This window comes from Melopsittacus undulatus, chromosome 4, assembly GCF_012275295.1.
Source record: "Melopsittacus undulatus isolate bMelUnd1 chromosome 4, bMelUnd1.mat.Z, whole genome shotgun sequence".
In the NCBI taxonomy this organism is placed as follows: Eukaryota; Metazoa; Chordata; class Aves; order Psittaciformes; family Psittaculidae; genus Melopsittacus; species Melopsittacus undulatus.
The window spans coordinates 49175660-49196902 of NC_047530.1; the positions used below are offsets into that span (position 1 = coordinate 49175660).

Here is a 21243-nt window from a genome sequence, read left to right on the forward strand (position 1 = left end):
ATTCTGGCCTCAATTGCTCACAGCAGAGTTCCTGGTGGCAAGGGTGGACCAGCTCCCAGGGCTGGGGGAGAGCTGGTAACCAACATGGGTGCTTCCTGTGCTCTCTGGCAGGAATACAAGGCTGTCTTCTATGAGTGCAGCGCGATGACCGGCTATAACATCATGGAGCCCATGTTACACATGGCCAGGTCAGTGAACAGCAACGGTCACCCTGGGATATTTCCCCAGCTGTTGGTGAGTGGTGTGGGCTCTCCTGGGGAGTGGGCAAGAAGGTGTTGCCAGACATGTCATAAAAAATATTTGGAGCAATGTGCTCTTCCCCCTGACTTCCATGCCTGGAGAGTGCCAAGTGTAGGCAGGACATCATCACATGCAAAGCTTTGTCTGGCAGAGCTGACTGTTGAAAGACTGGGAATTAAATTTGAGTACATTATCACAAAACCCATGTGTAGTATCCCAGATTTTAAGTAGGCGTTTTCAGTTGGAAGTCCGCATGCATTTCTGAGGGTTTTTTCTTCCTTATCTTATTAAGCATGTGATACTTTGGTAGCAATATTTTAAAGGGAGATAAGACGCTTTGTAAGGCTGAAAGAAGTGTGCTCTAAGATTTTTAGTTTTTTTAAAAAAGGCAAATAGTTTTGAAAAAGCTCTTTGAAATCTTGCAGGAAATGATCCTTTTGCTTTCTTTTATCCTTTCACCTGCTGCATCATCTCTAAGTTCACAACAGGACTCAGCTGTTCATTAACTATGATAACTTACAAGCTAATAACTTACAAGACTTACATGTCTCCCACAGCATGTGCCTTCAGCATACTTTAGTATGGCACCGCTGCCTGAGATGGCACAGGGAGGTGAAACGAACAGTCCGGGATTCTGTCATTAGCATGGCAGTTTGGGAATAAGACACAGACCACTCACCCATGTCTGGTGCTCTGACTACTAAGCCATGCTGTCCCTTCTTGTATGTGTCTAGTTTCTTTCCCTGTTCCCTGGAAATTCATGCTCATTTTCTATGTGTGGTTTATCTAGCCAAACTCCAGGGAAGCCCAGTCTTTGGGCCAGTCACTTTTCACAATCCTAAATGTCCCTGGCTGATTGGGAGCAGTTGCCTTGGCAGAAAGAGCTCAGTAACCAGCTTGTGGTCTTTATATGTGCTGCTTGTTCCAGGTTGCTGACAGCACAAGAAGACAGGCAGAGGGAGAATGCCCTGCAGCTGGAAGATGTCAGCAGGAGGAAAGGGTGCTGTGCATAAGGCACATCAGTGTGTCAGCAAGCCGCGTGTGCCAACAGTTTCATGAAGCTGGGGTTCCTTTCAAGCAAGCCAAATCTAATGGTATCAGCTCTGCAGAGACTTGGGGAAGCTGAAGCTTTTCCCCATCTGGGAATTTCAAGGCATTAAATGAGACCAAAATGTGCATATGATTTGCACTGTTCCATTTCCCAGCTCTGTATGCAGCCCTGCTCTCTGGAGGCCCCTGTTTCTTTGAGGGAATTTGGCTGGTCTTGGCTAATAGCACAAACTGAGCCTTCTGTCTTGAAAGGCCACTTTCCTGTAAAAGGATGAGGTTTCTTTCTGGCAAAGAAATGACCTAGCGGCAAAGAAATGACCTAGCAGCAAAGAGTGGAGGACATAGTGGGTGCTGTGTTAAATAGAATTTTAGTGTAACAGTAAAGAAATTACATTAAATTTAGGCTAGTTCTAGGCAGTGATCCATTGTCTCAAAGAGCAGCATCTCCTCTTGGTCCTCTAACAGCAGAGCCCAGCTGAAAGCCTGCTTCACAGCTCCTGTAAGAGCTGGATCAGCCACAGAATTACTGCAAAATTTGGTTTGACTGGCCAATATTGTAGTTAACTGATTCCATATGTGGATATAGTATGAACTGTTAAGTGAGTCATTCCAAAGGCTTTCTTCACTTTGTTACCCAAATGGAATGTTACTGCCCCTCTCATACTGTTTACAGAACGCAGTTGCCCTGGGACTTGCAGGCGATGGCACGTGCTGCTGATTCATAACCTGTTGCAGGAGCTGTGCTGTACGTACTGGGGAGGGGTCATATACAGCCTGTTTTAAAGCTTAATGCTGCCAGTTTCCTCCCATTCTCTTATAATTTCCTGAAGAAACCTCCAGCAATTAGGAACTGACTTTCCAGTGGTACTGCAAGATCCCACCCTTAACCACAGTGCTTTCAAATGTATCGGGGTTGGAAGCACAAGGCAGTTAGATGACTGTGTGAAATGTACCTAGCGAAGCTTTTTCTCTTGCAGTGACTTTGTGCAACTTCGCTTTCTTGGTGAAGTGCCTGAGAAAGAGCAGGACAACCTGTTCCTGTTGGGAAGGGGCCTTCTAGTCATTAAGGAATGGGACAAAGCAGGGTGAGGGGAGGTGCAGGCTGAGTTAGGAACTGGCCCCAAGTGTGCACCTCTCAGCTACCGCATTGCCTGGGCATGAAGCCCCTGGTGTTCTCTGGGTGTGCTGCTTTCTGTTCTGTAGTTCAGTTGCTCTTAAAGCCTTGAGGGATTAAGTGAGCTTTTTTGTAATGCCCTCTTGCCTTCCTTCTTTGAGCCTGTTTCTGATGGTTACTTTGACATTTTAGATGCAAGATGTGATACTGCAGCTGTCATGCAGTCCCCCAGCCTCGCAGCATAAGGAAGGCCTATATTTATCCACTGTCTTTCCTCTCTTGGGATAATGTTTGAATGCTTGTTATTGCACAGATTTCTCTGGGAATATCCCATGCAGGAAAAGTGCTCTGAGTCACCTACAGCTCATCAGTGCTCCAAACAATTTCCATGGTTCCTCCCAGTGCCCATTATTCCTGATGGGAAAGCGGAAATCCTTCTCCAGAAGAGCAGGACTCCTGACTAAAAGGAATAGCTAAAAGTAGTAAGCTCCTGCACAGCCCTTACTGCCGGCTGGCTGTGTTTCATTCTGTGTTTAACTACAGTAATGCGTTTCAGAGACTGAGTATCAGAAAGCTAGAAGAGGTCCAGAAGGAACCAGGGCAACTGTGCTGCTGGAGGAATTGCTTCTATTTGCAAGAAATGATGTTTGGGAAAGGAAGTCCTCTGTTTTTGGAAAACACCTGTAATCTGAAAATAGACATGACATTTTGGCTCTACTGTAACCAATGTGGGGGTAAAGGAACACAGCCTTTATCACCTGCTGAATAGGTGAAACCCACTACCTGAGTTGGGGGAGCTGCTGTCAATGATTCCTCAGCATCATGCTCCAGTTTCAGGTTAATAAATAGTGGTGCTGACTAAGAAATGGCATCTTTGGTCAGGGCACATCAGTAATGCTAACATTTGCCTACCTGCAGCAGAAGGATTTGTGAAGTTGCTGCAGAAGGAAGAGAGCAGTACCCAGTCTGTTAACATGGTCTGAACACACACCTCCCACACTACATAGAGAGCACATGAAAGACAAAGGTGTGAAATACAGCTGACACACAAATACAGACCAGGCTATATATTACCTTTGTCATCAGTGTTTTCATATTGCATTGGCAAGAACTACCACATGTTGGTTTTTTTGGATGTACAACCTTAAGCATGTTTTCTTAGTGTGCAAGCAGACTATGGGCAATAAAGAAATGCTGTCTTACAAATGGTTGCGTGGAGAGATTTTTTACCAGGCACTGCAGGAGATTCAGCCTCTCCAGTTGCTGGTTATGGCATGACTTCCCCTTCTTGCTGCTCAGGAAGTGCTGAGAAGCCTGTCCTTTATGGTGGTACCAGTGGGAGATTTATAAGAGCCCATGAATTGGAGGCAGCACAGGAGCAATTCTTCTCGAGTCTTATCTTTTTTACTTCTTTCAAGCAGCCAGAATCCAGCTGACCATGGAAGACAGAACAGGGAGGAGAAAAAGAGGAGATGTCTATAGTGTTTTCAGAGGGGGCATGCTCTCACCTTGTACTTATTTTTACTGAACTAACCATCTATTTTAATAATGCCCCCTGCAACCTTCTCACTAGAGTTAGGAATCTGGTTGTTTTAAACCCTTGTGCCCTGGAATGGCTCTAGCTGGATATTTGTGCATTACAGAACTATTATTTTTTTTATAGAACAGTTATTTTTTTTCTTTTTTTTTTTTTTTATCAGGAACAGGATGGACTCTTGTTTCAACCATGTCAAAGTGACATGGACTTTGAGCAGTAATGGGACAACAGTAAGCACCAGGGTGGGTTTCACTGAGAGAGAGTCTATCACTGTCTCTCTGCACAGTATTTAAATGTCCTGTTGGAAGACCCAGGCACAGTCTAGAGGGGCATGTTATTAGTTTTGAAACTTGTCTGCTACCAGATCTGAGCAAGACCAAACTTTTCATAATACTCTTAACTTTACTACATCCCTCTGTTTTTGCCAGAATCTCTCCTGCCTCTGAATGGAAGCCCTGGGAGCAGCACCCTTTGCTGCTGGAAACTGCAGCATAAACAGAAAGCAAACAATGGGGATATCCTGAGGTCGTCTGAGATAAGGGAGGACACAAAATAGACTCTGCCTGGGGGCTTGTTCTTGTGCCTATTGGCTGCAGTCTTTTCGTGGGCAGGTGTCTTTTTGCACACAATTTGCCAGGTATCTTGGTATCACAAGAAAGTACTCTTCCTATAGCCTGGGAAGCCTTATCCTGGCACATGCAACAGTACAGCTGTGTATACAGTCAGATCTAGGGGCAAAGGCAATCAAACCAGCTGCTCTTATAAGCAGCCATGGTCCCACAGAGCTCTGCAGGCAGCAAAGGGACCCCACTCTGCCTTGTATTTCACTTACCTCTTTCATGTTAATGTGCTAAGGATAAGCATAACAGGATTAGCCTGACAGCACCTCTTTTAAAAGCCAAAAGAGGGAGGAAGAGAGATCATTAAGCCACAATGTTAAGTTTAAAGCTTTCCCACAGAATAAATGCAGGAATTGCAAAAGTTTGCAGTATTGTTGTCTTCTGCCAGTTTTATACCAGCAGCCTGAACTCCAAGGGACAGTTTGTATTTACACACATTTAATCAGTTCCTGCTATGGGGATCATGCAGTCTCTCACACATCATTTTCTGTCCTGCCACCTTCTTCTGTTTGTGTCTTTTCATGCTTTTCATTTGTTAATTGCTTAGTGCATATATATATATATATATGGACCAAGTACTTTAACTCCAAGTACAAAATGTATCTCATAGCTCATGCTATACTATACACCTTTACTTGCTCTGTTTGGAGACCTGGGCCCCAACGGACCCACAGTTCCGTGGCTGAGAGCTTCACTAGCTCCCTGAGCCTCCTCAGCCTGCTCATTACTTATCTGGCTGTTTATGAGTCACCCGGAAATTTCAGTTGGCGCAGCTACAGTAGCCCGGCTCCAGTCTCTTCAGGCCTGCAAGACATGTTTTATATGCATATCAAGCCATGTGGTTTAATCCGGCCCTGATCCTGCAAACACAAGTGTAGCTGTGTGCTTCTTCTCAAATGACAAGTCCATGAGAGGCCTGACCAGGTAAATTTGGTGTTTTCAATGTAAACACGTATCTCCAGTAAATAGGTATTACTCCAGCTGAGGACTGGGAGGTTGGGGGCCCCGTGGTGCAGCTCACCTTTACCAGCAGGCTTTCCCAAGCACATGGCTGCCACACAGGCTGACCCAAATCCCACGAAGCGGGGAGGTTACGCTCTGTCCTGTGTGTACCCGATACCTCTGGACACAAGAAGGCAGCAGCTCTGTGGCTGGCTGCCCAGGACTCTGCCAAGGAGGCCTGAGGCCTGGGGTTGGTGTGGTTTTGCCTCCTAGCTCTGCCACAAACTCCTGTAGGAAACCCCTCAGTGTCCAAGTGTGAGCTGGTCCCCTAAGGCTCTATTTAATCATTTGGCTCTCCAGGGGATCTAAGCTACAGCAGAGGTAGGATCCCCATGGGCTGAGTGAGGAGGGAGGTTGCTGGTTTCCTCACTGGGAAGGGTGATTCTTGAGTTGGGCACAAGGGCAAGAGAGATTTAAGTGTCCCAGCTGAGGTGAACACCCAGGAGGGCCCTTTCCCTCCCTCCCTGCTCACGTCTCCTCTCTTCCCACCCATCTCTAAAAAACCCATTCCCCAACGGGCACAGAGCAGAGGTCTTCTCTGAGACCAGCCCCTGTGTAGGGCTGTTATCTTGCACGGATACGTTTGGGCTGAAGTTGAAATGAGGTAATGGAAAGATGAGGCAATGTGCCAGTCGGGGCTTGATCGTGATTTACTGGAAAACTCTGTAACAAGCAGGTCTGACGCCTAAAAAAACAGAGAGAAAGAAGCTGCAGCTCGAGTTGGCAGCATGTGTTACCCACAGCAATGGAAACGCCACCGTGAAGCCTAGGTTAGCAGGGGTCCCCTATCAGAGGCACGTTTGGCCGCCTTGTACAGCACCAGCAACGCCAAGCGCTGCACGGCCGAGCCCGCAGGCCGCGTAAACCGCCGCGTTCCGGGGCGCAGCGGCTGCGGCGGGGCCCGGCCGGGCCGTGCGGGAGGGCTCCGCTGCCGCAGGGGGGCGCCCCCGGCGAGCACCGCCCCGCGGGGTCGGGCGGCGGCTGCCGCTGGGTGTCCCGGGCTGGGCTGGGCCGGGCCCGCTGCTCCGCCCTCCCTCCCTCCGTCCGTCCGTGCCTCAGAGCGCGGCAGGTCGGGGCGTGAGGCGGAGCGGAGCGCTCTGGGCCGGCGGGGCTCACCGCGGGAGGTGAGGCGGGAGCCCCGAAATGGCGGCCTCCCGGGGAGGGCGGGAGGGAAGGAAGGCGGGTGGCCCTTGGAGAGGCAGCGGGATGGGAGAAGCGGCTGGGTGGCGGCAGCCGGTCCCGGCCTGGGAGGGAGAGAGGAGGCGAAGCGCTGCCCTTGGGGCCCGTTGATGGCACCGGGGTCTGGTGCTCTCCTGCGCGCAGCTCCGTGGCCCGCCTGTACCTGGCCGCGCTCCCCGGAGGCCAGCTCTGCTGTAGCAGTTCTTTGCTTCCCCATCGGTGCCCAGTGGCATTGTACAACTTTACAGGGGCTTGGCGCTGACTTCTTTCATTTTTCTTGTTATTCCTGGAGAAGTTTAACCTGTTGCGGGAGGGGAGGCGTTTGCGGGTGTCAGAAGCTTTCCACAGTCCCAGCATTAGGAAAGCTGTCCTGAATGTTGCCTTCACCTCGCGAAACGATATTTAAATCCCTCTGCCTTTTGTTTAGTTGAGTCTCACTGTTGTAAGAGTTGTCATTTATGTTGGGCTCATAGGACTGGTGGAGGTGGAGGAGGGGTGAACGAGCCCTTCCTCGCTTACTGCAGTCTAGGCAATGTTCAGTTGCTTTCATTTTGTGGAAGCTGAGTCAGATAGGAAGTGGTGGCGATGGATTATTGTTGCTTGCCATGAGGGCTTTCCCTCATGGAGCCTTTGCCCCATGTCATCTCATGAAAAATGTAAACTACTGTTAATTTGGAAACATCTGGCTCTTTGTGAGGGCTGTTGTAATCAACCTGTTGCAGTATCCTGTTGAATTCTAGCAAGGACATATCTTTATTTCAGGCTACTCTACCGCATCCCGTAAGTTGTGCTGTTTCACTCCCTTTGTCTCCCTGCAGCGCTTTGTGGTTTGCTCTGAGAGTTCTGGTGTCTGCGAGAACAAGGGTTGATTAAAATGGCATCACCCATCAGAGGTAATGCCCAGCGGTGGCCATTTTGTTGAAACGGTTTTGGAATGAGTCCCTTTTGCCAAAATGTGTTTTGTTTGCGAACTGTGAGGCCATTCATTGCCTAGATTCCTAGGGAAGCTTTTGGTGTGATGGCATATCTACCACCTGGTATTGTTGAGGCTGGAGAGCCTCTTGGCATGTCACAAGTCAGACAAAGGTCCAACCTAGACCTCCCGCTACCAAAGATGACTGCCTGTGTTGGAGAGAACAGAGCATCTGTCTCTTCAGAGCTGCTGCTGAGCTCAACAGAAACTAGAAAAGCTGATGCAAAGATTTCAGTTTATTTAGATCCTCTGAAGGAGTCTGTGTGCCTAGGACAGGCAGTTCTCAGTCAGCAAACTGTTGGAAACAGTTTCATTTCATTTATTTGAGTGTTGACCCACAGCCACTGTCAGCAGGATACAGCCAACTGGGAAACTGGAAACTGGGCAGTGTTTGGGGCAGCATCACTTAATGCTTTACCTGAAGTATCTGCTGGCAGGTCCTTGTCGAAGGTGTAACGTTGGCTTGCATAGTTGGGTCTAGGCTCTGGTTTGCTGCAGCTGCTCTTAGGTGCCAGTATGTTGACTCAGATGTCCTTGCTGAAAGCTTGGGCTGTGAGTCGCTGAAGTTGGCAGCTTTTGAGCTCCTCCTCCATGTCAGTGTTCTGAAATCACATCCTTGCTCTGTAGTTTGCTGATGATGGCCGCATACCTGACCTGGATGAATTTCTGTCCATCTACTGTATTTCTGCAAAAAACATGTTTTATTCCAAACTGCCATGTATATTGGTTGGCCTGTGGCTTATTTAAATCATGGCTTACCTTTCTGTGGAGTCTTTCTGCAGTGGAGGAGAATGACTCCCCCAGTTGCCTGGCAGTCCCTGCTGTATTTTTATTGCAGTAAATGATAAGAACATGCCTTTTCTGTGTGGTTGAGATGATGTCCCATCTATGACATCTCATTTTACTTGGGAATTGAGGTGGTTACATTTTGTGGGAGCTTAACACTCAAGTCTTCTTTCTTCTGTCTCAAGTTCCTGTCTGAGGAACTTCAACAGCCCAGATGGGGCTGTGCCTTTCCTTTTGGATCTAATATGAAAGTCATCTTCTGAATACACAAGCATACCAGCCCAAGAAGATTTTTTCTCAAATGATTTAGCTTCCCAGGCCTCTTGTGCAGTCCTATGCCTGTTTGGAAGTGGGCAGGACTTGGAGGCTTCTCTTCAAGCTCAATAACGCACACACAGCTGAAATCTTGGCTCTGTAAAGGATGTTTTTCAGTGCAGCCTCTGAAAGTTTGTGTTGATGGGTGTGCGAGATTCTTCAGCAAGGGGGTGGAAGAAATCTGCTTGTATTCCCTTGTCAAGCAAAATAGCTAGGTGGGAGTGGCTGGTGGAGTGCTTTTTATCCCTGTTAGGAAGTTTCCAGCAGGCCTATTGTGTTATTGCCAGCTAACAGAAGTTGCAGACACCTCTAGCTGTTCCAGTTGCACATACACAGGCCAGGTAATGACTGCTTTGCTCTTGAGACAGCCCTGAAGGGGTTGACTGGTGAGCTGTGTCTCCTCTAGTTGGGTCATCCCACAGGTAAATTCACTTGTTGCTTCTGTGAAGTTTGGCTTCTGCTCTAAGGAATGTGGTGGGTTACATGTTATGCAGAGGAGAAAATACGTATTTACATGGAATCATAGAATAGTTAGGGTTGGAAGGGACCTTAAGATTCCTAAGATCATCTAGTTCCAATCCCCCTGCCATGGGCAGGGGTGCCTCACATTAGACCATGTTGCCACAGCTCTGTCCAACCTGGCCTTGAACCCTGTCAGGTGTGGAGCATTAACCACTTTGGGCAACCTGTTTCTGTGCCTCACCACCCTCACATGTAATATCTTTGTTACCATGTGTACCTGTATGTGGCAGATTATCCTGCCTGATGTTTCCAGGCGATTTGGTCACTTACCAAGTAATCATATTGTCTGTCTGCTTTCTTGTTCCTTCTAAGACAGAAGTTTAGAAAGATAAAGGTGGATGGACAGACTCTGAAAAACAAAGGAGCAGCTTTGCTTTTTCTGTTCCTAGTCTACTACTGCTATCTCCAGAGGCATCATCAGTCTTGCTCTTGAAACCTCCTGAGAAAATGCTCTCCTGCTCCCAATCTCTACTCTGCTTCTGGGCTCAATACTGAACTGTCCTTGAGCATGTGAACTGATAGCTGAAGCCATAGAAAGCCTGAGGGAGGGTGACTCCTGGAAGTTAAAACTGGTGTCAGTTTCCCTGGCTGTGAGGGAGAGACAAAAACCCTTCCTCATCCTGAAGGTGAAGACCTCCTTCTGTCTCACTTGTTCATCCTGCCTTTCAGGTGCTGGACATAACGTTTCCTTTTGCCACAGTAAAGCCAAAATGAAATGAATGGTATCACTGTAAAGTTGCCCCATTTCCCCATTCTTTTTTTGCACGTGCCTTTTGGCAGAGTGTTTGTGCAGGACAGTGACCATCTCCCAGTCTGTAAGATAGGTGCTTTTCTTTGCCACCCCATGCCTGAAGCCAGGGTGTGGAGGAAGAAGTGAGGAACATCAGAGCTGCAGGATGGAGTTGAGGTGTTTTGTCAGTTCTGCAGAGAGCACTTCATAATGGCCCTCCCCATGGCACAAAACCCATTCACTGCCAGGCCTTCTTGGCAAGGATCAGCACTGTAATAGCATTGCTGTTGGGCATCTCTCTCGTCAGTGCTCTGCTGTCCTGTCTGCCAGACTCCTCTGCTTGTGATCTCAGCAGCCTGGCATCCTGGGGAATGAATTCAGTGAGTCCATTAGTCCTGCATCCTGGCTGCTGCACAGTAATAAAACTCTTGACAGAATGATCAGGAGGATAATGACTATTTTGCGCTCCTGGCCTTGCACGGCAGAACAAGAGCTGTGGTTTGGGGTCTGGGCCACATTTGGGTATGATCAGCATGGTCTGTGTCTCTAAGTTAAGTTCTCTTGCTGGTTGGGTGGTCAGGGCTCTCCAGTCTGAGGTTGGAGAAGTGCTGTACAGCTCCGTAAGTGCATTTCAGGCAGTAGTGCAATAAATTCAACACGGGCCTCAAAGTGTAGCCAGCTCCTCAGAAGGATGCAATCATGAGTAGCTGCCATAACATACCAACTGAGGTCTTCATGGAGTTATTGAGATATATATATATATATATATATATATATATTACTTATGTGTGTGGTTTATGCATAGTTTTGATGCCAGCAGTGGGATAAGAAAGTACATCAGGAATTACGTTCTGTGGAGGTTAAGTGAGGGTACTTGGCAGCTGTTTAAATTCATTTGAGTGTTGACCCACAGCCACTGTCAGCAGGGTACAGCCAAGCAAATGCAGCTTTAATCATGCAGGGAGTTGCACAGTGTGTATTGCCTGAATACATGTAGGCTGCCGAGTAGTCACTTTTCCTGCCTGCTGAGCACGAGTGTAACAGGTGAGTGCATCTGAGTGAGGATTCATGGATGATGTTGGATGTGGCAGGGCCTCTTAATAGAAGTGGAAATGGGACGTTTGGGAGGTGCCAGAGGGAATGTTGCTTAGATCCACAGGTTGTTCCTGGCAACAGCAATGAGGTTTTGTAAGCTAAAACTGTGCCAGAAATGGGTGACATAAAATGTTTAGCAGTTACTGTTGTTTCTTATCTATTTCTGGTACCAGATCTGAATGCAGAAGGAACAAAGTTCACTTTTCCAACACAGGTTCTCTTTCCTTTTATAGGAAAGAGAACAGAACAGCAGGGAGCTGTTTTTATGTAGAGCAATGGAGAGCTCTAGCAATGGAAAGTTATTTGGCTCTAAGTGCCTGTGCTTCAGTGGAGTTTGTCCCTGTAACTGCAGAGCGGAAGGTGCATGCTTCTAAGAAGCTGTGGAGTTGGGCTGAAATCTGCAGCATGTTTCCCAGATGTCTTTGCCAACTGTAAGAGGGACAGGTTGAGAGGAAGAAATACGTTCAGGAGATGCTGTGGCCAACTGCACAAATGGATAAAGTGAAAGCATGTCTGATACCTTACTCTGGAACACAGCTGCCCCAATGGGGGAGAAGTAGACATGGGGAAGACCAAGCACATAATGACTGTTATGTACTCCTGGTATTGCATGGCAGAGCAAGAGGTGTAGTTTTGGGTCTGGGTTACATTTGGGTATGACCAGCTTAGTCCGTGTCTCTGAGCTAAGTTCTCTTGCTGGTTGGGTGGTCAGGGCTGTCCAGACTGAGCTGGAGAAGTGCTGCACAGCTCCATAGGTGCATTTCAGGTAGTAATGCAATAAGCTCAACATGGGCATGAAAGTGTAGCCAGCCTCTCTGTAAAAGGATGTAAGCATGAGTAGCTGGTAGTGGGGGCAAGGTACTAGTTTAGTGGGGGAAGGAGGGGCAGTCAGGAGTTAGCTCTGTAGAGGTTAATGGAGGTGTTATTGCCAACTCTTTAAATTCAAGGGTGTGATTTACCAGCATGGCTGGAGTACAAACAACAGATTTTTGTGGCTCCTTTACAAATGAAATCCAGTTAAAATTAGGACCAGGAGTGGTTTGAGGTAGGAGCTTCTGGGGGAGAGGTTTTGTTTTGTGTGAAGTGGCTCATGTTTGAGCACTGCTGACCTGTTATCTGCCAGAGCAACGGTCATTATGCCTGCGTGGTTGTGTTTTCAGTGAGCACTCTGATCCTCAGTGATCACCACACTGTAAGAGTAAACAAGATAAAAGAGAAGGATGGTTTTGGTCAAATCTATACAATAACAAAGCCAGCTGGCAGATGCCAGCCATGATGGCATTTCTGGCATGACAACCAGTGAGCAGGACTTCTGGAGTGCTGGACAAGGCGGTTGTGAGTCATGGCTTGTGAATGTCAGTATTTCTTCCTAGCTTTGGTAGAACCCAGAAGGGAGGAATTCATATCCCATATCTCCCCAGCCACTGCCCTGGAAACAAAGGTGATTTATTACATTTCTCCGTGGCTGCACACAGCAGGGCAGTGGTGAGGAGCAGTGTGTGCAGTCCAGCAGCATATGGCAAGCATAGAAGCTGGGTACACAGATGTGTGTGGCAAGCACTGCCCTGGTGCTGCCAGCTCTGGAGCCGGAATGGATCTTGTGTTTATGTGTCAAGTGTTGTGCACAAGGAACATGTGTATGGGAAAGTGTTGGTCTTCAAGGTTGTGTGTTTGGCTATTGTAGCATAAAGGGATGAGTCCAGTCCTGTGTGGAAGTACAACTTGCTCAGTTGAGCTCCCAGCAAGCTGGAAGCTCTGATTAGTTGCAGGTCCCCACCTGCTATCTAGACTATCACTCTTCCATCTTTGTTGGGAGACTTTGCATAGATGAGAGGTCTGCTGGAGGTGAGATAAATTTGATGTGGTCTCTGACTTTCCTTTTCCACTCGGAGGGATTCTGGAAGAACAAATTTCCAGTTACTGGCAGGACCTGTGTCTGTGTTTGGGGAGGAGGAACTGGCAGTCTAGTTTCTGTGCCTTGGAGTCCCAATTTGCTGGTTTTTCTCTCCTCCTAAGCAGGGAAAGAGTACAAGCATCCTATCAAGCTACTCTGCTGTAAGTTGGGAATGAGGCTGTGCTCAGACTCAGGAATGGGCTCTGGAGAGCCTAACAAAAGCCTGCTCTGTCCATTGTGTGCTCTCCAGGGCTTACCTCCGATGTGTGCACATATACCACTGCAGTGAGGAGTTATCTGAGTGGCAGGAAGGTAGCCCTGAGTGGTCAGGGCTACCTGCCTCTGAGGTCAGTAATGGGAAGATTATTTTCTGTGCCAGCACTGCCCTGGTTACTTCCAGCATGAATTTTAGAGTTTTATCTAACTTCTTCAAAGCATGAAGTGACTTCTATTTTCTGGGTTCCTGTATCCCTTGATATACTACAGGGACCTAATTTTCACAGTGGGCACCTAGTACTGACCGAAACTCAGGTCAAAGTAAAGGTAGTTAACCATTTCTTCAGATTTTTTGCTGTGTTGCTCCTAGATTTTCTCTGTATTTTGCTTTTAGTGTTTAAGGACTTACTTAAGTGTCTTAAATAACCTACAACTGAGCCATGCTGTGGACTGCTTTTCTCCTCTTGCTTACTAATGGCATGGGCTGCATTGAGAGAAGGATAATAAGTCTGCCCAATGTCGGATGTTTGCCATGTTCCTGCCTCTATAGGCTGGAGGAAAATGCTCTGCTGCTTTCTGCTGAGCTCAAAGAAGTACTCTGAATGCTGAGTATGTACCAGTAACATTTGGAGAGGCTCCTAAGAGAGCAAAGTATATAGTTTCTCTCATCTTCTGAAGTCTTCTTGAGTATTGCTGGTATTTGAAGGTTAATCCAGGGTGTCCCAGAGTTGTAGAATAGAGTACTTTTAGCTTTGAAAATGTTAACCTTTAAAATAACAGGCCATCAGATGAATTAATATGGTCTTGGCTTGAAAATTGACCTGTAAATTACGTGGAGGGGGGAATTAAGTTTCAAACTCCTTTTAAGCTTTCCTTTAATGAAGCTTCTTCATACAGGGCTACGGTAACCTGAGGGTGGGTTGGTAGAGAAATCCCCTGCAGGATTTCCCGGCTTCATTTGAAGTCCAGCTGGTTTGTGCTGGCATCTGATAGAGGAACCCTTTTCCAGTTACTTGTGCCTGACAGCTCTAAACGAAGTGGATGATACGCTGAGACAGCCTTGCCAAACTTTCTGTGCTGATTATAGCCCTGTACCCTTCAAGGAGAGCTGCCTTTTGCCTGTGTGTTCATTTGAAGTCATGGGGAGGAGGCAAGCAAGCCCCGCTCCTGTGCAGGTCTGTGTACAAACCAGCTTAGCGAGGTGTCTCAGAGAAGTGGTTGATGGCTTGGGGCTGGGGGATTTCTTTAGAGCTTGTTGGCATGTGCTCTGGGGTCAGGGGCTTCTCTTTGTCTGCCTGCCCCCTGCCTTGGAGAAGGGCCAGCAAGTAATTGCCTGGAGCACAGCCCTTGCCTCCTCGTTGTTTATTCACATGCTGGTGCCTCTCTGTCAAGTTTGCAGCCTGGTCTAAAAACAGCTGCGTAAATGGTTTTGGTGAAGTCATTAAAACCTGCTACACGAGAGCGGGCGGAAGGGGGAGGAATGCTTTATTTTTGGCTGGGGGTTGTTTAATTCTTACTGGAAGAATGGGCCTTTTCAAGGCAGCCTTAATCAGCATGGATTGAGCATTGTCTGCAGCATTGCTCCTATAGCAACAGGAGAGAGCTCCTATGAACTTGGACTTACAGACCTGGGAAATGAAATGTCATTTAATTTGCCCTTGACTTTGCTTGATATTTGATCTGAGGCTAGTAAAGTGTTTTTAGCTCTGGAGAGGAATATAGCTCCTCAAAGCATTCAATGATTGCTCCAAAACACCCTAGGAGACACAGATATTGGGGATATATAAGGACCAATGGTCAGAAGAGACTTCTTGCCTAATCCTGGCACTGCTGGTAGCAAAGTGGGTAATTCCAACAGGGAGAGTGTTCCTGCATAAGGTGACTGCCCTGGATAGGAAGGGAGGCTCTGGAGGATGTTACTGGTATTTCTCTAGCTGCCATGCTGGGATGAGAGCTGCTGTCACCCCGTCCTGTGGCTGCGTGATGTTCTCTTCAGTGCACTGGAGCACTGCAGAGTATGTCGCCCTGTTCCTATGACTGCAGGTACTGACTCTGACACAGAGGGATTTTCTCTGGCATGGCTGGCACCAGTCCTGAGCTAATCAGCAACATAGCTGAAGTGATAAGGCTGTTACCCTTAGTTTCCACTCTTAAATCCCTTCTCAGCTGCTTTGAAATATGATCTTTGTGAAGTTGAAACAGAGGCAGGCTACCTGAGAGAGATCTGTGGGCTAGCTCTGGGGTCTTTTGCTTTGCTTGTTTACACCACAGAAAGTGAACAGGAGCAGACTACTCAAAGCAAACCAAGTTTTGTATAGGAGCTGAAGCTGGTGACAGCTTATTGGGCACTTCCTGCTTTGTGCTGTCTGCAGTCAAGTGTCTCAGGCACAGCAGGGCAGTGCTAACAAGTAGCTTGAAAACTGCATTTTACAGCTTTGTGCTCTGCAATGCCTTCCAGAGGACAGAACAGCTTGCAGATGAAGGATGAATGCTGAGATGTGAGGAGAACAAATCTTCCCCTTTTCTCTGCTGGTAGAGTCATTTGATTTCTCTCTGCTCCTATTATAACATGCCACCTTTTTTTTCTTTGGATGCTTTGTGGAGGCAAAGGGTCTTTAAGGCAGTGAGATTATAGAACATTGTGTCATTGGGAGGGTAGAAATATACCTTGTGGTGACAAACCAGCTGCCTGCCTTCTCTTCCACTACTGCCGAGTGTGTTTTTTTGACACTGGGATTTCAAGTCCCACGATTCATTTGAGAGCTTGGTGAGGTGAAGGTGATGGCCTGCCGTGTGATGTGCACCTGATGCTGTGGATAGGTAGGAAATCTGCCCACTTTCAGCTTGTCACTTTTTCACTGCAGAGACTTGTAGGGAATGAAACAGAGAGTACCTCTGCAGTGAGACTGCAGCCAAATTTTGAGTGACTGCACTAAGTACAGCACAGCTTGGGTTCTTAGGTTAGTGTTTGCCCTGAGCTCAAACTACTGTGTAAAAACCCAGCTATTTGTAGAGAGTGAACAAATGGTTATCATTGCTGTGTTACTTGGAGAGTGCTTTAAATTCATGTAGCAGAATTGCCTGAATAGGCTTTGATGGGGCTGGGAGGATTTTAGTGCTTGTTGGCTTGGTCCTAGTACTGGCGTGGCTATGAGGCAGGGAGGTTTTGTGAGCATTCCCTGAAAACACTGAGGGCCCAGCAGCTTTGCTGAAAATGAATGTAATGATTAGGAAGGGATCAGGCAGAAAGCTGATTCTGCTCAAATTGTTTTGTTTAGAGATGTGGATGAATGCTACTGGTAAGTTCTCCAGGGCAGACAAAGCCCTGTGTAAAAAGAAACAACAAAAACCAGACCGACCCCACACAAAACCACGAACAACACAAAAATGCCCACTGACCCCACAGTGCCCATGAACAGAGATGGGGAAAATCGAATTTAAACTACCAATGGAAGGCTGCAGTGAAGAGTTTGTCTTGTCTGTGGGCTAATCCTGACCTATCTGAACTATTGTTCTTCACCATGGCAAACCCTCATTGCTATGAGCTCTCTGCAAACACACACCAGGCACTGATTTCTTGTGCTTTGAGTGAGAGAAAAAGAGACAGTTATTGTTCCTGTTCTCAGTTCAATGACTAGTGAAGTGCCTCCTGTGTATAAATAGTGTAAAGTGCTTTGGGATCCTTCAGGATAAAGGAGGCCTTATGAGATACAAGAGGATGTTGTTTGACACAGAAAGAGTTCCTGCTGGTTGCACAGTGCATGCCCATCTCTGGCCTGCTTTCCACTTCAGATGAAGACTGGATGCTTGGAGAGGCCGCTTAGTTCCCTGTTTATCAACTTCTGGGAGCAGCAGCCAGGGGCCTTCTGCTCTCTGGATGTGGCTGTATGTGTATGTTTTGTGTGGACCAGAAAGCCCTATGAAGGGGTTTTATTTGCTTTGTAGTGGAATAGTGCTGGAGCACAGACACACACGGTCCCAGGCATGCTTGATCACTCTTTCTCTCATGCTCGCTTTTTCCAAATGGTTGTGAAATTGGTTTTACACTAAGGTCCCTTTTATCCCCAAGGATCCTGAGGCCAGCTGTCACCTTGCCCAGGTTTGACTAAGCTCCTCGTAAAACATCTGGTAAATGTCCAGTAAATCCTTGCTGAGTTTGAAATGTATTTATACTTTTATTTATGCTTCAGTAAGTCCCTCCCCTGGGGAGTAAATAGTCTCGAAAAGCATGAGTGGAAGTGCTAAGTGCTCTTCCCCTGAGAGACAGGTTTTCTCTTGAAGAGCAGGTGGCTCCTGAGGTGTGTTAGGTGCACAGTGCTGGATACTTGACTCATCAGAATTAGCAGGAGTTAAGGGTCTTCATGCCTCTTGAGGGGTCTGTTCAAAACACAGGAGCTCAAACCAGGGTATAAGAAAGGAGTGATTTGGCAAGTGTGCTGAGGGGTGACAGCAGGACTGTGACACTCCTGTGGAGCTGATGCCTAGACCAAGAGAATGTTAAGGCAAGATCTTCCCAAACTCCCAAGCTGGGATCTTGCTTACCCTAAGTTCTTCAGGAAGGTGCTGTCCCAGTTGAGACATAGAGGGAAGTAGGGTCTGCCAAAAATTTCCAAGAGATCTTACTACTTCTTGAATGTAGCTGGCTTTCCAGGTTGTCTCCACCTCTCCCAGAATCACTGTGCACATTGCTAGTAGGAGCAGGTGATGTAGCTCTAAAAGTATTGCTTTGTATTTCTCACATCTCAGCAGCCCCTAAAAGGCTCAGGGTGAGATCCTTTTGTGCTAGGCACTGTACAGTCAAGGAAGATGACTCTGTGCCCTCAGGAGCATGTAATCATTTCAGACAACAGGGAGGAGATAAAGGCAGTTTCCAAACTGTGGTCTGGGGGATCTCATTCAGCAGTGCCAAATGAGTTCAGCTTCCATGTGGAGGTCAGGGAGAAGGGTTTTGGGCAAAAATTTGTTCTGTGTGCCTGCCACACACACAACTATAAATGATAGTTCCTGAGAAGGAGCTTCTTTGCCTCACTGGATGTGTGGCTTGTGTTTTGCCTTCTCCCAGCCCTAGAGGCTCAAGTACTTTGACTTTCCAGCACATTCCAGCATGCTGAGGTAGAAAGCAAAGTGCTCAGCTTTGCATCCTGGGTGGGTTTTCTCTTCTGGAAGGAGTGTGGGAGCAGCATGAAGCAGATGGATAAATGGGGGTACAGGGGCTGCTCAAGAAGAGTTTGAGCCCAGCCTTGGGGCTGAAGGTGCTTCAGACCTATTGTGTGCTTTGCAGGTGACTGCATTGCCTGTGCCTTCCCTCCTCTTCCCAGTTTTTCAGAAAACTCCCTTGTCTGATCTTTAATGAATGATTCCAGCATTGTGTTTAGCCTGTTTCTCAGTGGCTCAAGTGCTGGGATTTCCACTGTTTTTCTCAAGAGATGTTTTTGTGGACTGGAGGCTACATAGCGAGGGAATTGCAAGTTTCTAGCTCCTCTTATCTCTTCATAGAGAATGGAAGCAGGGGTAATCCAAGGTGATTATAAATGAAGGTGTATCTCCCATACTGTGCTCTGTAAAGGCCTGCAGGAACCTCCCTTTGAAAGTAATAGGAAGTTAATGTGTTCATGAATTATGTTAAATTTGATCTGCTAATTAAAAGTAACTTTCTCTTCCTGGTGACTTACAAATACCTCATTATCCCACGCAGGCAAGTCAGGAAGTATTACTGCTTCCATACCCTGCTGTGGGCAATAGATAAGAAACTTAGTGTCAGGGTGTAGCTCAAAGGATCATTAAATTCTGTATTCAAACAGGTTAGGGAGGAAGAATGCTTTTCTCTTACCCTTTGCATTCTGCTGCCCGCAGTGCCAATGGAAGCATTGCAGGGAAAATTGAACCTGCCTGCTGTGGGACGAGGGTGGGATGGCTGAGGATATGGTGGTACAAATGATCGCAAAAAATTTGGGACCCTCTATTGGAGAAAAGCAGGGGACAGAGGGGATGCTAGAGGCCATTTTTCCCATACAGCAGCCTTATGCAGTGTAGTTGCCTCCACAGAAATGCTTGGATTGAGATTAGTGATGAATGGTGTCCCTCAGGAGTCCACACTGGACCATCAATGCTCCGTACTTGTCCATTAGTGACATGGACAGGAGGATCAAGCACACCCTCAGGAATTTTGCAGATGACAGCGAGCTAAGTGGTGTGGCTGACACGTCTGAAGGCCTCTGTGTTCTGCTCTGGTGAGACCACACCTGAAGCACTGCAGCCAACTGTGGAGTCTTCAGTACAAGAAAGACATGGACGTGTTTGAGCAGGTCCAGAGGAGGGCCATGAAAATTATCAGAGAGAGGGAACACACCTCTCTTAGGAGTAATGGCTGAGAGAGTTGGGGTTGTTCAGCCTGGAGAAGCCAAGGCTTCAGAGAGATCTTATTTTGGCCTTCCAATAATTGGAAGGGACTTCTAAGAAAGATGGGGACAGACTTTTTAGTAAGGCCTGTAGTGACAGGAAAAAAAGGTAATGGATTTAAACTAAAAGAGGGCAGATTTGTACTAGATTTAAGGAATAAGTTTTTACAATGAGGGTGGTGAAACATGAACAGGTTGCCCAGAGAGGTGGTAGATGCCACGTCCCTGGAAACATTCAAGGGCAGGCTGGACAGGACTCTGAGCAGCCTGATATAGTTGAAGTTGTCTGTGGTCATTGCAGAGGGTCAGATTGGATAATTTTCAGAGGTCCCCTCCAACCCAAACCATTCTAAGACTTATGATAAATGTAGTAAGACTGTAGAGAAATAACTCCTATTGAGTTCCAACTCACTTTGCTGGGGCTTTTTGCTTGTCTGAGGGAGATAATGTGCGTTTACACTGTGCAGTTGAAGCTTGCTCTAGAGGGGCTGGCAATGGCAGGTGAATTCAAGGAAGCTCTTTTCCAGCAGTGCCTGCCATGGTGCTTAAGACCTGTGTCTTGATTATACTTGAGCAGGGATAGAGCCTGAAGAAAACAATGACTTCCTAGTGTGCTTTTTCTTTGCAGGTGCTCTGTGTTTACAGAATGCAGCAGTGAATATAAACCTGTTCTGATAGCTTCCTACTATCAGAATGTCTTCATGCTCCTAGTGCCACAGTTTGGCTCTTCTCCCTACTTACCCAGTGCACACAACTGCAGTTCAGTCAAATGTGTTCATAAGGTGTATTCTGTAGTCATATACTTTATTAAAAGGAGAAATTTACAGCAGAGTGTGGTATCAAATATTGATTCCCAAAATAATCTTTTACATAGTTAATGTTTTTCTGCATATCTCTTTTTCAGGTTTCTGCTTTCCTGAATCCAGCAGAGGATCAGGGCCAGCAAGAAAGAGGGGTGGAAGAAGGCACTTACAGAAGATAGAACATTTGCACTGGTGCTGTGAGCTGCTTTAGTGGTGAGAGGTCAGTGTAAGACCATTGTCTGCTATTGGTTTGGGGTGGGTACTTGCACTCAGTAGTTGTGTAAATTGGAGCTTTCCAACAGTAAGATTTAGAATTCTGTTCCTGGGAAGGCTTTCCTGAATCACTGCTGGCTGCATTCTGAGCTATGTGAGATGAGCTGGTAAGATGATAAGCAGCTGGAGGCCTTTTCTGAGAATGTTCAGTGGGATAGGTAAGTGATGGTCATGGTAATATTTTGCTCTTACAGAAAGGGAACTTAGATCATATTTTCAAAGGCTGGAAAGGTTGGAGTTGCCTTACTGGAGAATGAGGTCTTTACTCAGTTTGCTGAAGATAATAGGTTATTGGCCCACACCTACATTGCACATACCCAAGGGAGGGTGTCTGCCTTGTTTGCGAAGACCTACCTTAGGGCCAGGATTATCCAGCATAGCTGAGTCTTGCCCTCTAGGCCATCAGCATGCCCACTGGGTGTGTCAGGTAGCTTTACTAGCAGGGGACTGACACTTGGATTTGCAGCCTTTCAAAACTGTACTTTCATATCTGTAG

The 21243-nt window shown here is 47.1% G+C and overlaps 2 protein-coding genes across 3 annotated transcripts in view; both read left to right on the plus strand.

Annotated features, from left to right (window-relative positions):
• CRACR2B (calcium release activated channel regulator 2B) overlaps positions 1 to 3610 on the plus strand; it is a 40108-nt gene extending 36498 nt beyond the window's left edge. The window contains exons 17-18 of the mRNA XM_005149323.3: positions 112 to 188; positions 1169 to 3610. Of these exons, the coding sequence (XP_005149380.2) occupies positions 112 to 188; positions 1169 to 1253 (162 nt within the window). The 3' untranslated portion in view covers positions 1254 to 3610. The remainder of the gene's footprint in view (positions 1 to 111; positions 189 to 1168) is intronic.
• A 2946-nt stretch (positions 3611 to 6556) lies between these two features.
• Positions 6557 to 21243, plus strand: part of CD151 (CD151 molecule (Raph blood group)) — a 34052-nt gene continuing 19365 nt past the window's right edge. For both annotated transcript variants that reach the window (XM_034062253.1, XM_034062252.1), the window contains exons 1-2: positions 6557 to 6687; positions 20576 to 20694. The gene's annotated coding sequence lies outside the window, so the exon portion shown is untranslated. The remainder of the gene's footprint in view (positions 6688 to 20575; positions 20695 to 21243) is intronic.